This window comes from Xyrauchen texanus, chromosome 26 (assembly GCF_025860055.1).
Source record: "Xyrauchen texanus isolate HMW12.3.18 chromosome 26, RBS_HiC_50CHRs, whole genome shotgun sequence".
Classification (NCBI taxonomy): Eukaryota; Metazoa; Chordata; class Actinopteri; order Cypriniformes; family Catostomidae; genus Xyrauchen; species Xyrauchen texanus.
The window spans coordinates 25517448-25534038 of NC_068301.1; the positions used below are offsets into that span (position 1 = coordinate 25517448).

Here is a 16591-nt window from a genome sequence, read left to right on the forward strand (position 1 = left end):
ATGAGCTGGATTAATGCAGCGGCGAACAACCGGGACTGTAACGGAAAACGGAAACAACTTCGGATTTAACGGCTATCGAATGGTGCGACGGTGAGCGACTGCTCTCGAAAGCCACCTAGTTAAAAAAAAAAACATAGTATCGAGCCGAAAGATCGTACAGGCAATAGTTGTGCAGTTTTCTGGACGTAAAGATGATTTCGCCGTGGGACAGATGGTACACGACCAGCTGCTGCCTGTGCTGTCATGTACGGACGGGCACCATTATCCTGGGCATCTGGTATATGGTAAGACAAGCAACATTTATATCTAATTTTCATAACAGGGAGCACTTTTATAACCAATAAGCATTTTACATTTGATAAATTAAGAAATTAGAATTGTTATTTAATGCCTTTTCTAATTCAGAGGAATAAATAAATTGGGCTTTATCTATTAACATCTATTGTGTCACCTATCTGAACAGCACATTGGGCATACTAGATATACCCTATGATGTCCAAAAATGTTTTCTTGTGGCAACACAATATGCTGTCCAAACCAATGCATTCAGACGTAAACTGAATTAAAGACCCAAATCTATGAAGCATTAAAGGAATATTCCGGGTTTGATAAAAGTTAAACTCAATTGAGAGCATTTGTGGCATAATATTGATTAACACAAAAACATATTTCAACTCGACTGTTCTGTTCTTGCAAAAATCAAGGTTACAGTGAGGCACGTACAATGAAAGTGAATGGGGCCCATTTTTGGAGGATTTAAAATGGCAGAAATGTGAACCTTATAATTTTATAAAATTTTACAAAAGCACTTAAATTAATTCTTCATTTAAAACTCATGTATTATTTGAGCTGTATAGTTTTTTAAATCGTCAATTTTACAGTTATTTTAAGGGTTGTTGACATTACATTGTCATGGCAACAAAGTTGTAAAATTGTCTATAATTTTACACAGAAAAGGTTAGTAAGTGATTTTATCATAACACTAAAATTATGTTTAATATTTAGATCTTGTAGCTATACATTTGAGTATAACAGTGAGTATTTTAATGTTTACACGTTGGCCCCATTCACTTCCATTGTAACTGCCTCAATGTAACTTTGATTTTTGCTTTCTTTGTGATAAGAGCCACAAGAGCCATAAATGCTGCTGATTGAGCTTAACTTTTACTGAACCCAGAATATTCCTTTAAATTATGCTGTGATTTAATCACTCTGATTAAGTAATAAAATATTGGCCATGGTATATTGTGAATATGGTCACGGCTGAAGGGGTTGTAGGCTTAACGTCATGACAACACTCTTCAGCAGTGACTATATTCACAATATGGCACAGCTTTGAGTGCTTTAATGCTGTGATAAAACGGTCACCACACAATTAAAATATTAAAGAAACAAATGTTCATTAAAATGTTATATTTTTAATTAAAATCATTAAATGCCATCCTTCTGCTAGAATAAATAGTCCCTAGTCCCAGAGCTGTGCTTTATCATGAATAAAACACGGCTGTTGACCAATCAGCATCCAGGACCGGAACTATCCGTTTTATATGATTTGGGAAACAACAGTGTCATACTTCCTTCTGGTCTTAATCTTAAAGTTCAAGCATGTTTTAGAAACTAGAGCTCTTTAACATAGTATAAATAGAAATAAAATCCTTGACGTCTTGCTTGAGACCGTTACTAAAGAATCGTGAGATTAGACCTGAATACAAATGACCAGGAATACAAATTAATACATGATCAGGAATATTCTGGTCACCTCCAGTACCTTTTTTTTTGCACTGCAAGGAGAGATAGAATTCATTAACCTGAAATCTACACTGAGACCTTTATTGACACAGATAGACAAATGCAGTCAAAAGATTTGATTTAATATTATATATAAATATCCTTTATGTGGAGATAATAGCATTAAATGGTTGCTGTGTTTAGGGCTGATGTAGTTTGGTCTGCAAACTAATGAAGCTGTTCAACAGCTGTCCAATGACAAATGAAGCTGTCCAACATTTCAGCAGTTCAGTACGTAGAACATTATGACAGTTCCTTTTTTCCAATTTAAATACTTAATGCCTATACTTTTATATTCAAGATATTTTTTATAATATATAAATTAATGTATTGATTAATAAGGCAAACCTCTAAACCTTTTTCATTTGGAAAAACCTGGAAATATCAGGTAATCTTGATATTGGGATTTTCAAGCCTGGTTATTGAAAATTTGTAACATCTTAAAAAGTCATAAAATAAAAATAATATACATTTCTACCATGAATATAAGCTCAATTTGTTTATGTTTCATTGGCCAAAAATTGCTCTTTGTGAGTGTAACCTCTATAAAATGAGATCATACAATAATCACAAATGAGTCTTGGAAGTTAATTAGCCTAAAAGTGTAGGAATACAAAATTCCTATTTTACTAATGGTCCTGGTTTTCCTTGGTCTTAGAAATTAATTATCCAAACATGTCACATGATATCTCTTTCTTGCAGCTCATCAATGCAGTGGTTTTGTTAATCCTGTTGTCGGCCCTCAATGACCCAGTCCAGTACCACTACCACCTTACCAGTTCAGAACTCGGCACAGATTTAGACGTCATGGATGATGCAAGTACGTTTGAGTAATTTAATATCCCTTCGCAACCTGGCATCATCAACTTTTTAAGTTCAGCCAGAACTCAAGCTTCACAGACTGGTATACTATTTCCTGGTGGTATCAGCATATCTGTGAGTGCTGCTACAGATTCTGGCTCTGTTGACATTGATTAAAATGGACTGTCCTCATCAGCAGGATTAAAGTTATGATTCCTTGCTATTGGCCTGTGCTGCTTTGCGTTTGGGCTTGGTTAAATGAAGCCTGTTATATGTAAAAGTCGCTCAAGTAGACAGAGTGTGGAGTGCAGTTTAACATATGGAGGGGATTAAGTGTACGGAGTGATTTCAAAGGCCACTATCAATGTTCTAACAGATACTTACATTACTGAAAGCATGAGCAGGTCATATGAAGTTAATAGAGTTACAGAGTATCATTAAAAGCATCTGAGATTTATTGGCTGTCCGAGTGCAGCCCAGATTTTCTCGACACGCTCACAGTCTCATCTGTGCGTATCATCAGTGCATGTGGCAGCCATTGACCGTACTAATAGAGTATCATAAAGCAGTCATAGTGCGCATGCGTAGAACGCGTTCGTATTTGCTCACGGTCAAAAGAGTATACTTTTAAAGGCAATGAAATCGACCAGGCACAGTCCGGAACGCAGAAAAATTAAGTATAGCCTACCTTTAGTTTACTTGTTTTTCCTCCTGTTTTTGCTTACAATGCTATATTTGTCTGTAAAGTTTCTTTGTATTTCTCAGTAACATGAGAAATGCTTGTGTTTTAGAGAGAACGTGAGTCATTGGTTGTTTTGGAAACAGCACTATAGATAGCAGGTCAGGTAACTAGTTCATCGAGTGACTACTGAATGTCTTATGAGCAGCTGGCTGAGCTACTTAAATTTTTTTAATTCAGGCAGGTCATTTTACTGACTCATATATATGTTTCTAGCTTTTCTCTTTAGATTTAAAATTATTAGTAAGTTTGTTTCTAGATGAATCAAGATGAGTCTTCTTTTTAATCTTCTTTTCCAAAAGATCCTGAAATCTTTGTCAGAGAAACAGTGTTTAAAATTAAGCACTCACAATTTCCAGACTGATCACAGTGTAAATTCGACAACAGGAGGTCGAAGGTTGTGTTGTTAAAAATCGATCTGTGCTAACTGAAATTGGAATTACTGCTCCCAGTGGTCAAAGCTGAAAGTGTTGTTGAGGTGAAATATCCACAGGGTGGCACCAAATGTAAGTTGTATTTTTAGTTGTAATACAGTCAACAGGAATGCATATTTGTATTACCTCTACCCCATAACCCAAACCCCAACACTAAACCTAACTGTTATTGGAGTAAAAACATTATTTTAGAGCTAAAATGTAATCTCTGAATTGCGCTCACCATTGTTTATGTGATCGCAATTACTGCTTGGTTTCCACGGGACCCGTGTCTCAGAGATTGCTTATGAAGCATGTTATCAGTAGTGCTACAGGGAAAGGAAAACACTTTCGAAATTTTTGATAGGGGGCAGCAATTTCCTGGTACTTGAACATTTGGAAGCAGCATGTCGATTTCCTGTGTGATCGTGTTGGAACAGCGCGTGTGTGTGTGTACAGGGATCTTTGCATGTTTAACATTGTCAGTAGGGCTCAAAACATTAAATTCAATTACTTTTTATCTAACAATCGTTGAAAACGTTATTGGTGAAAGTGAATTTTTGTTGCAAGCCAGTTCAGTGGAAGTTTTATGCAAGGTAAAATCTGCATGATAGGAGGTGTGCTAGAAATAAAGTTGAGCAACATTCTTCACAAGAAAATATAAATGAAAAGATCTATTTTGGGATTTTAATAATTGGTAATTTTTTTTTTTTATTAATATTAACAATTAAGGCCTGACTTTAAAACATGTTTACCCAATACTTGCTTAGTTTATACATGTTTTGCAATTAGATCTAATATTGATGATGCACTATCTCATATAATTTGTCTGTTCTCTACAGATATGTGTATTGCTGCAGCAATTTCATTGCTGATGATTTTGATTAGTGGAATGGCAACCTATGGTGCATACAAGGTTTGAGAACTTACTTGTCAAGCTTTAAATCCGTTTCTGATTATGATTAATTTATTATAAGTTTGTTCTACCCAACTGAGCAGTTTAATGACATATGTTCTTTTCTTGCCTTTAGCAACATGCTGCCTGGATCATTCCTTTCTTCTGCTATCAGATTTTTGACTTTGCTCTTAACACACTAGTAGCTATAAGTGTGGTGGTTTACCCCAACACTATACAGGACTACCTTCAGCAGTTGGTAAGGATCTAGTCCACACAAATGTCAACCTTTTATTTTGATTTGTCGACATTGCCAAATATATTTGTATCACTTTATCACGTTGATTCTCTATGCCTTTATGTTTTAACAGCCTGGGACCTTTCCATACAAAGAGGACTTGATGTCCACAAACAACATGTGCCTAGTATTAGCAGTGCTTCTCTTTGTTGGATGCATCTTAGCCTTCAAGGTATTACGAAACAACTATACATTCAACTGTACATTGTAATCTGTTTTACGCAAACACATGACCTTTAAGAGCCGTCATTAAAATAAGTGATGCCATGTTTCAGTCACAACATTTTAGTTAATTAATGGCCAGATGGGAAAAGCTGTGGGCCTGTATGATAACCAATGGACCCTTTTACTTGAGCTTAACACTCTGTTGTCCTTCCAGAGGCTTGACTTTTCCAGTAGACTTCAGATGTGATACAAATCGCTTTATGACAGCCTGTGCACATTAGAGAGAGAGCAAGATTAGACTGCTGGGATAAACACACTGTGCTAAAATTAACCTCTTAGCTTCTCTCACATACATTTGTATGTTTGACAGTGTATTAGGCTGTTTGTTACATTGCAATCTAATAAGGAATCAATCCGAATCCTGAAAGAGTGAACATTGTCATTTATTTCAATTGTAAATATGTTGAAAAAACCCCCCATAAAAACAATTTAGACTCATTTGGCAAGAGTGTTAATTGGCCTTTTATATAGAGAAGGTCAGATCAAAGGGTTCATTTCTTTAACAGGAAAAACAGACATTCCAAACAGTGGACTGACCAGTTTTTAGATTGGTTAGCACTGTTATTGTTTTGCAAAATTTATGCTGACTTTGTTTTCAGGAAAATTTCTAAATGAATTGTTACACTATTTTGAATTTCTGAAGAATATTCACACAAATATTTATATTTTTAAGATTTACGTATTTAAATTGTATGAGAAAATTTCCATCAAACAGAATTGAGTAATATTGAAAATAATGCACATGTTATTAAATCAAAATATATGCATAAGTATTTAGTAGAAATCAATAAGATAAAACGTAGTAAACAACATTCATAAGTTGTAAACAATACAAGCAAATGTTTGTGTTTTTAAAAAATAACAGCATATGGGTTCGAAACAAAATACATAATGGGGAAATAATCACTTTTAGGGTAAACCATCCTTTTAAGTGAACTGCATTAAAAAGTAGAAAAAATTATGTATATTAAAATTTTAACTTAAAGTCACATAAGTTCTTGTTATAAATATTTACCAACTGGAATTAAATATGAAGATGGGGCACTGTATCTGTGGCTCATTATTGTTAATGCTAAGCCATATGCACTGCTAATTAAATGTGAGGGTGTTTTATTTAGCATCAACTGCTGTTTTCTTTCTTTAGGCTTACCTTATTGCCTGTGTGTGGAACTGCTATAGATATGTCATTGGAAGAAGAACTACAGAGGTCCTAGTTTATGTCACCACAAATGACACTACAGTAAGTCTAATGTTTATTTGAACTCATCAGACTGTCTAATGTTATCTTAGTTTCTAACATTCCCACTTGCAGTTGTTACCATAATGAACTCATAAGCAACAGTGTAATGCAGTGGTATGTTTTGCAGTTTTCCTAGTATATTATATCTCTGCACAGCTATAGGGAATTTTACAACGTGCATGACAGCAGGATAATGATGACGGTCTCCTCATGCCCTCCATACTGTTGAGTCAGTGTTTATGGAGGGCATTAGAGAGGGCACTGTGCTGTGTGTTTGTACTGCCTCTAATCCCCAACACTGTCTGCCATAAGTAATCCTGTCTTACTGCCTCTGTCTACCTCTTCTACTGCTCTGTTGACCCTCACAGCCCTCCAGTCACTGACAACTCAAATATACTTCACTTGAGTTAGTTATGTATTAATGGATGAATCTTGAAATTGTCAAGAATATGTTCAGGTCATATTTAACCCCCAAATCAAAAGAAAGAAACATGTAATTTGTCATGTGTAGATTTGTTCATGTTCATGTTTTTTGTTTGTCTTTATTTTGAAAAGAAGTGCCATGTCATGTGATTTATCCTGTTCCCTCATGTTCATGTGTCTTGTTCCCATTGGTTCATGGTCATTGTATTATTATCTTGTTTAGTGTTCTGTTTGATCACTGGTTTATGTTTTCCCTCATGTCATGTATTTAAGCCCTCATGTTTACCATTGTCCTTTGTCTAGTATTGAACGTGAGTGTAGATGTTTATGTCAAGTCACGTTTTTGTCAAGCCAATGCCCAAGCCTGACACGGCCAATGAGCTGTCAGCCTCGTCTGTCCCAGAGTCAGCGTTGCCAGCCTTGTCCGTCCCAGAGCCTACGCTGCCAACTTCGGCCTCCCAGAGGAGGAGAAAGACTTTTGTTTCCAAGTCTCTGCCCATGTACACGACCACGGAGGTCGTTTACAAATCTCTGCCCATGTATACGACCGCGGAGGTCGTTTCCAAGTCTCTGCCCATGTACACGACCACGGAGGTCGTTTCCAAGTCTCTGCCCATGTACACGACCTCGGAGGTCGTTTCCAAGTCTCTGCCCATGTACACGACCACAGAGGTTGTTTCCAAGTCTCTGCCCATGTACCCGACCACTGAGGTCGTTTCCAAATCTCTGCCCATGTACACAACCATGGAGGTCGTTTCAAAGTCTCTGCCCATGTACACGACTACGGAGGTCGTTTTCAAGTCTTTGCCCATGTACACGACCATGGAGGTCGTTTCCAAATCTCTGCCCATGTACACGACCATGGAGGTCGTTTCAAAGTCTCTGCCCATGTACACGACCACAGAGCTCCAGGCCATGTCACAGCTACGCCAGAGTCAGCTCCAGGCCATGTCACAGCTACGCCAGAGTCAGCTCCAGGCCATGTCACAGCTACGCCAGAGTCAGCTCCAGGCCATGTCACAGCTACTCCAGAGACAGCTCCAGGCCAGGCCATGTCACAGCCACGCCAGATTCAGCTCCAGGCCAGGCCGTGTCACAGCCATGCCAGAGTCAGCTCCAGGCTAGGCCGTGTCACAGCCACGCCAGAGTCAGCGCCAGGCCAGGCCATGTCACAGCCACGCCAGAGTCAGCTCCAGGCCAGGCCTTGTCACAGCCACGCCAGAGTCAGCTCCAGGCCAGGCTATGTCACAGCCACGCCAGAGTCAACTCCAGGCCAGGCCATGTCACAGCTACGCCAGAGTCAGCTCCAGGCCAGGCCATGTCACAGCCACGCCAGAGTCAGCTCCAGGCCAGGCCATGTCACAGCCATGCCAGAGTCAGCTCCAGGCCAGGCCATGTCACAGCCATGCCAGAGTCAGCTCCAGGCCAGGCCATGTCACAGCCACGCCAGAGTCAGCTCCAGGCCAGGCCATGTCACAGCCACGCCTCTGCCTGCTCCATGCCATGTCACAGCCACGCCTTGGCCTGCTCCATGCCATGTCTCAGCCAAGCCCCCAGAGGGGGGATATGTCACTTTAGATGTGTTCATGTTTTGTGTTTATGTCTTTTATTTTGAAAAGTAGTGCCATGTCATGTGATTTATCCTGTTCCCTCATGTTCACGAGTCTTGTTCCTATTGGTTCATGGTCATTGTCTTGTTATCTTGTTTAGTGTTCTGTTTGATCATTGGTTTATGTTTCCTCCCATGTCATGTCTTTAGACCCTCATGTTTACCATTGTCTTTTGTCTAGTATTGAATTTGAGTGTAGATGTTTATGTCAAGCCATGTTTATGCCAAGTCAAGTCAAGTCAAGTTTTAAGTCAAGTCGTGTTCATGTTTTGTTTAGTTTAGTTCACGTGTGTAGTTAGGGTTTTCACGTTTATTTCATAAATTGGTCGTCATCGTCATTGCCTAAGCCAGCAGCTACGTTACATAATTACAGTTTGCTCAAAGAAAATGAAGGCTAATTTACAACAATAAAGATTTTTTGCATGGTGACATTATTATGAAGACAATACAACCAGCCTAATTGTTTAATTCACAGATAAAAATAACAGAGTAATAGCTAAGTATATGGCTTTGACTTACACGTTACATGTAAACAGGTATTGCTGATATGTCACGTTCTTGCTTATAACTTCACAAAAAATAAATAGAACATTAAATAACAAACAAACACACACACCATTACTTACAAGAGGCGATTATCTTTCAAACAAGCCCACACATAACATAATCGGATGCATAGATCATCAGATAAACCACACAAAGCATAATGTGCACAGAACATAATGTGCTATCTGGCTATAAACACGTTAGGTTTCCTGGATCAGATGAATTCATCGGAGATTATGTAGTATGTTCTGCAGCTTCATGGAATGCTAAACCAATCGTATTAGGATTGCAACCAGAGGTGGAATTCATCCAAATATGGGCAGAGAGGATTGTTCACTCAAATTGCATATGGCCACCAGGACATGGTGCCAAGTACATGATACAGACTCGATGGCTCAAATGACACAAAATGGAACTGAATGAGATCTTGTTACTCATGCCGGCATGCTTCGGAGAGAGAACCAGGGTTAGGAGGGTTACATTTTAAATGTATTCCACTACAGAATACAGAATACATGCTGTAAAATGTTTTCACTATTAAAAACTCAAATAAAGACAAAATACACATGTTAAAAATACATTCTCTGAAAAAAACCAAATATCTTATGCAGTGTTGTTTCTAAATCAAAATGATCTTGTTTTAAGGATTTTTTGATATTTTTACAAGAAAACAATACAAAAATTCTTATCAAGAATATGATTTTTGCCCTAATATCAAAAGTCTTATTAGAAAAAAAGAAATTATGATCCAACATGTTTATTCTTGAAAAAAAAAAATATGATCGTGTCTGGTAACTTGCATGAAAAATGTCTAGAAATAGCATTTTAGCTTAGCGTAAAGCTGACAATTTACACAAGGTTTATTTCTATTTCTTCTGCTCCAAACTTACTTCAAACGTACTTCTCTGTCTGCTCGTATGAATGTAACACATCATAAGAAAGTGTTTCACCGCTGTTCAAATGCACTTTGATCGCATCATTTATATGGATAAATGTTTTCCATCGGAAAGGACTAAATATTAAATGAAACAAATGACAATAAAATGCAAAGTGATCTCTTCAGTAATCAAAATACTTGAATGTAACTGTATTCTAATGACCAATGATATAAATTGGAACTGTAGTGGAATACAGTTACTTGTATTTTGTTACTCCCCAACCCTGGAGTGAACGTACCTTTAGTCATTGTTATATTGGCATGTGTCATTAGTTCATATGTAGAATTATTATGTTTATTTGTTTGGAGAGGCTTTTGGACACTAGGATAAATTATATTTGTAATGCTATAACTTTTGATTGCTCTGTCGTATCAACACAAAATTTAATTCAGTTACAGTTGACAAACAAACAAAACAAAAGTAGTTTTTCTGAGCTATATTATAGCTGAGATATATACTGTAGTCAATTCAGAAAATAAAAAAAAAAGTTTTTTTTTACATATCATACAGTTTTTATTTTAAATGATACACTTGACACTCCTTGTTTTTGCCAAGTTATAAGCCTTTCATTTTAGGTATGACATGTAAACAGGAAATCTTTAAAAACACCCTCAGAACTTAGAGGGTTAATTGAAAAAAGCATGAATGTATAAACTTTGTCACAATACAAAAAAATTAATGATCCTAACATTTTTATTTTCTTTATGCAAAATATGTTTTTTTGTCTCTTTAATTAAATGAGTGGTCAGATTCTTTTAAAAAAGACAGAGAGAAAATAAATAAAAGGCCATTGAGAAGCTTAAGGCTTTCATGCTCTTCAGCTGCAGGCCATTACATAGCTGTCCACACTTGTTTGGTTCATTTGAAATCCTCTCAGTTGACGCATTCAAACCATCCACACAAGGTGAGAATGTGATCCCCAAGAGCATTCCTGAGCATGTTACAAATTAGCTCACATTTTATAACATGTATAACCTGCATGAACAAAGGCTGCTTTTGATTGGTCTTTCTTCTTGTGAGGCTGACTGACTTTTTTCTGATAGCGTTTAAATTTACGTTGAAGGAATTTAGGCACTTCTATCCAGTGACTTACAAAATGTGCTTTACTTTCAAGTGTGAGACTGCTATGGTTGATAGGTGGCAAGTTACTTTCTAGAGAAGCAAATACACATTTATACAAACAAAAGTAAACAAGAGTTTTTGCCAAGTTTGAAAATGTTTTTTGTTTTTGCTTTGTTTTATTGATATAGGGACAAAAGAGAGGACAAGAAATTGAGGGGAAGTGTAGGGGGGAATGAGTTGTGGGCATGACGCTAGCTAGATTCGAACCTGTATCTCCCACATGAGCACCATAACTCAGTGGCTCTGTACTAATAGCATATTATCATACTATTCTTCATACATATTATTTATTCAGTATATATATATATATATATATATATATATATAGTGCACATTATGTAATTTTTCTTTATGCAAGGATTACCCAGGTAGCCTAATACAATTGGCAAAATATGGAATATACAACCAGAGCACACTAAATGGAATCCTATTTCTCACAATGCAATGTGCTCAACTTGACTATTGATCCTTTACCTTCCATTTTCAATTTCTCTTTATTTGATTTGATTGCAAGAAATTTTGATTTTTACATAAAATTAGACAAAAAAAATGCTAAATAACAGTTATTATTTCCAACATGAATTTAATTAAATATGCAGCTTGATGACAAGGTCATATGACAACAATGTAGCATATAGCCATGGTCACACTAGGCTTTGAGCATGCAGAATTATTTTGGAGACGGCAAAATACAGGATATGATGTCAAGCTCGGGGGCTTCTGATTTTAATAAACAATAAATCACAAATAACCAGTGTTGGGTGTAGTTAGATTACAAAGTAATTCATTCATGTTATCTAATTACTTTTAGGCACTAAATGTAGTTTAACATTACATTTTAAAATCTTGTAATCAGATTACAGTTACTGACTTTCATTGAAAGAAATTACTTTTAATACATTACTTGGGTTACAAATATAAAAAAGATTTTTTTATGCGTAATATAATTAAAATGTTAATTCATATGTTCATATGTACTGTTAGCGTTTCTGTGACAACTGAAGTGTGTGTGACAATGCAACATTATTTTGAATTTGTTGAGTGGAAAAAACAATAACATTTTGTAACAAGTAACTTAAAAGTAATGTAATTACTAATGTGATTATTTTTCAATGAAGTAATCAGTAAAGCAATCTGATTATAATTTGATTTAAGTAGTAAGTAATTTGTAGTAGATTAACATTTTGTAACTTACCCAACACTGCAAATAACAAATAAAGTTAACTCACTTTCTAGCATCAATAAAAACATGTAGCTTTGAAATACCTATTCTTATTATTAGGCCAAGAGGTCAGTATTTCACATTTCAATCTTCTATTGGTCATACGTATACTCATCCAAATTCTCAGGTCAGATTTCACCAAACTTTAACTTTAGTTCACAGCGAAATGCTAAAATGTATTTGCCTGAGCTTGTGTTTCCAGTCTCCCGCGTTTTTTCTCCGCGATGCATTTGAAGTGAATCAATGGAGTGCAAAGTGTTTGACTGTTAAAATAATTTCTGTTGCATAATAATTTCTCTCACAGAAATGTTTTTTATATAGTTGGCAGTATACAGTATATACTGCACAGTAAAGCCATGGTACACGAACGCTCAGCACCAGCGTAGTTGAACGCAAGCCTGTCAAAATATACTCTATATAACTGTGGGCATACACAGGCAGTTGCATGCTACGACTGCTTTGAGACACCCGACTTTCTCATTAGGAGTTTAGACCAATAAAGATGTCTTTATATTCCTTTAGACTGAAGTTATACAAATGCAGGTATCTCCAGACCTCCTTACATATGCTCTCTTGACTTGCACATCCACTGTTGTTGGTTTTACCTTCATCTCCTGATGTTTAGCAGTGATTACATCTTCTAGCGCTTCTTCGTGATAGCAGTGCCTCAAAATTTAAGTGTTGCCACCTTGTGGACCCACTAATTAGTGCAAATAACTCCAGGCATGTTCAAAGATATGCGGTTTGAAAAATCGGGCAGTGCTCGCTCTCTGCTGATGATGTGATTTGCGTCACAGAAGCATACTTTGGGCTTAAGTAGTAAGCTAATATTTTATTCCAAACAGTTAATGTGTCTAGAGCGCATGCTCTAACCGCTTGATGTCGGCTATAACAATTTTTATTTTTTTGTCAAGATTAGTCTACAGTAGCATAGTACATGGCAGCAAAGGGAAATCATACATTTTTTTTTACTAACATGGTGTTGTTTTTTTAGGTACTACTTCCACCCTACGAGGAGGCAGTAGCCATTCCACCGAAGGATCCCCCTCCCCAATATGTATCGGCTTGAGATCGACATACCACTGTCTTTCTCTTCAATTCCCCTTAACCTTCTCCAAAGACACAACCTCCCACCACCATAGCCCATTCCGCTGCCCACATCTTTTCTTGACGCTGTGTGACGTAAGTGTCTTCTCCACTCCTCTCTGGAGGCAGTAGTATGACATTGAGATGCCCTTCCCTATACAATGCTGCCCTGCTGTCCTGGCAACCCAACGGTGTGTGTCAGCTCCAATCTGATTTGCACTTTCGGTGATTATATGTGGCACTGGCCTTTTTAAAACTATGAACTTCTCAGTAAAGTGTTTTTGTCTACTGATATACCTGAGATTTAAATGCAGTGTGAAAAACATGGGAGTTATGTAAGAGCACTTTTCAAATGGGAATTATCTAGAATGTAAGGAGGCTTTTTTCACTTACATTTTCTGCAAATGTTGCACTGTACTGAAAGAAATGTTAAGAAATTCTGATTCAGAATATAACTAAAATGGTTTTAAAAACTTATCTTAAGCAATCTACTGTCTTCCTTGATCAGTCTTACATGTTAAACTCACAGGCTTTGGTTAATGTTCTCTTTCAATCAATTGTTAATTATTTCAATCAGAGGGGGTGTAAGATGTTCCTAGTGGAACTTCTTTTTTTTACGAATAGTTACATGCATAGCTGTATACATTTACATTATGACACTGGTTTAGATGGATAATCAAGTTATCTTAAAATAGATTCTGTTGACTGTGTATCTGAATTAACATAACAGGTTAAAATATCTACACATTAAAATTTGATAGTGCTCAAATACGTAAATGAGAATTGTTGGTGTCTGGAAATCATTTTTGTCAACTATTCCTGTTCGGAGAAGTTTCATAACTCATAAACACAAGGTTACGATCTATGGCTGCAGATTGCAATGTTTTTGCACATATAAATATTATTAATTAATGTTATTGTCTGTGTTAATCCATGTGTTAATCAGTAATTGTGACCAATGAAATAAGATGTGGCCCCAACAACAGATTTGCACCAATCTCTGTTCAAATGAAACGGCATCTTCCTTATTCACGTTTTAGCATAAAAATGCTTCTGTTATTAGGCACATTTTTAATTTTTATATACAGTGGCTATGCAAGGGTGTTTTGTCATATGCATCCATAGCTTACATTATTCTTGCATTTATTAGTCATGGTGATGTTGGGTATAGAACCATTAATGAAAATGTTAAGAATGTTCAAATTGATAGATGTAGGCATTTTCCTTTTATTGTTCTGTGCCATCTTCATTTCAGCATCGCAAATTCAACTTCACATAACTATCATTTTATTGTGGAAGTGGTTTACCTACAATAAACCTTCTATGTATCCTGGCAGATAACTTACAAAAATCTGTATATTTGGAATATTTGTTTGGTATCAAAAATTGAGTTCAATTGAGTTCACACTGAACATCGGGGATTCAACATCTACTCTATAAAAAACCTGGAAACAAAGATTTAGGCTACTTAAAAATATAAAACAAAGGTTTAAATGTAAAAATGTATTTGAAATATTTACAATTCTGCACTATTTCTAGGTCACTTATAGCATGAGTGCATGCTGTCAGTAAAGCAACAGGGAGACAAAAATACTAAACTGTTGAGAAATCCATGTAAATTTACTTTTCACTCAAATCGTTATGCTGACAGTATAATTTGTAGTGACAGAAACTGTATTAATTTAGAAAAATGCAAAAAAGAAGCATTTTCACATGTGGACTTTTGAACCCCACTGTACTGTATATACTGTATTAATATTCCTGGTGAACAGTTTACTAATTGTAAATCTATTGATATCACAAATCATCAGTACAATATTTGTCAGTGAGTAGAATGCCTGTATTTCTTTTTGTCTTGTTACACATCCTGTATTGGCTTTTGTCTTATTTCTAAACAATAAAATATTTCAGCAATGCTTCATTTTGGCTGTGGATCTCTTCATTAATATATCTACATGATTGTGTGTCATAATAATAATATAATCAAGTATACTTTTGTAAAGCAGGCAATGGAAAGGAGGAGGCGAGAACCAGCTTGGCAATGTAAATAATAGTTTAATTGGTAAACTTAAAAACAGAAGACACAAACACACACATGACGGACATGTCCATAAACTATCTCTCTCGTCGCACCACCATCTGCCATCAGCCTTTATCCCTCTCGGAGGCTTAATTAGCCTGATAAGGGACCGGGTGTGTATAATCACGACCCGCCCTCCGCCCTGCCACATTCCTCCCTCGTTCTCTCAGGCTGATGTACACCCCCCCCCCCCCTTTCCCTGGGGGAGGGCGTGCTTTAAACCTTGTCTGCCGGCAGGCCATCCCCATCTACCTGGACGAGGGAGGGGACAAGGGGAGGGAAACAGAAATAATTAAAATGGGGGGTAATTCCTGTAACAGTGTAGTACCCCCCAAAAAAACACTAAAATTTAAACGAGAGGGAAAAGGCCAACGCAGAGCGGCAGTGAAAGAGAGATGAAAAAAGAAAAAACCTACTCGCCGGTTCTCCGATACACCGTCACATGGTCCTCGATCACTTCTCCACCCTCTCAGGTGGACGACAGCCGCTTCTACCCGGGCGGACCAGAGTCAGACTCACGACCCCCGGCGGTCAGAACGCCCCTCCGCGTTCTCGGCGACTCGTGGGGACACTCCTCCACCCCTGGCAGCGGCCATACCTTGGGGATCCCTCCTCCCCTCGCGGACGGCGGTCTTCCTCCGACCCCTCCGTGTTTCTGGGGGATGGCAGGGCTTTCCTCTGCCCTTGGCAGTGGCTCCATCGCTCCAGGTGGTCGGGGAGTCCAGTCCCCACTCGCCTCGCGGACGGCGGCCGTTCACCGCGTCCGGGCGGTCGGTCTACTCCCTCCCCCGGTGGATGGCAGCGGCGCTCCCCTGGGTGGACGGCAGTGTCGAGGACTCAGCGACAGGCATCCCTACTCCTTCCCGGGTTTCGGCACCAGTGTAAAGCAGTCAATGGAAAGGAGGTGGCGAGAACCGGCTTGGCAATGGAAATAATAGTTTAATTGGTAAACTTAAAACAAACAATCTCTCTCTCGTCGCACCACCGTCTCCCATCGGCCTTTATCCCTCTCGGAGGCTTAATTAGCCTGATAAGGGACCGGGTGTGTATAATCACGACCCGGCCCTCCGCCCTGCCACAACTGTTACAGAATTCTGATTTAAATGTGGCTATACATTTTTATTTATGCCCTATATTGCAGGTACTTGGCTGATCCCCAAGGAAAT

The 16591-nt window shown here is 37.7% G+C and overlaps 1 protein-coding gene across 1 annotated transcript; it reads left to right on the forward strand.

Annotated features, from left to right (window-relative positions):
• On the forward strand, positions 1-15257 carry LOC127619536 (lysosomal-associated transmembrane protein 4B-like). Its single transcript, XM_052092384.1, has 7 exons — positions 1-284; positions 2491-2608; positions 4584-4657; positions 4773-4895; positions 5008-5106; positions 6304-6399; positions 13254-15257. Exons 1-7 carry the CDS (start codon positions 192-194, stop codon positions 13326-13328), a joined length of 678 nt encoding a protein of 225 aa, XP_051948344.1. The 5' UTR covers positions 1-191; the 3' UTR covers positions 13329-15257.
• The last annotated feature ends 1334 nt before the right edge of the window (positions 15258-16591 follow it).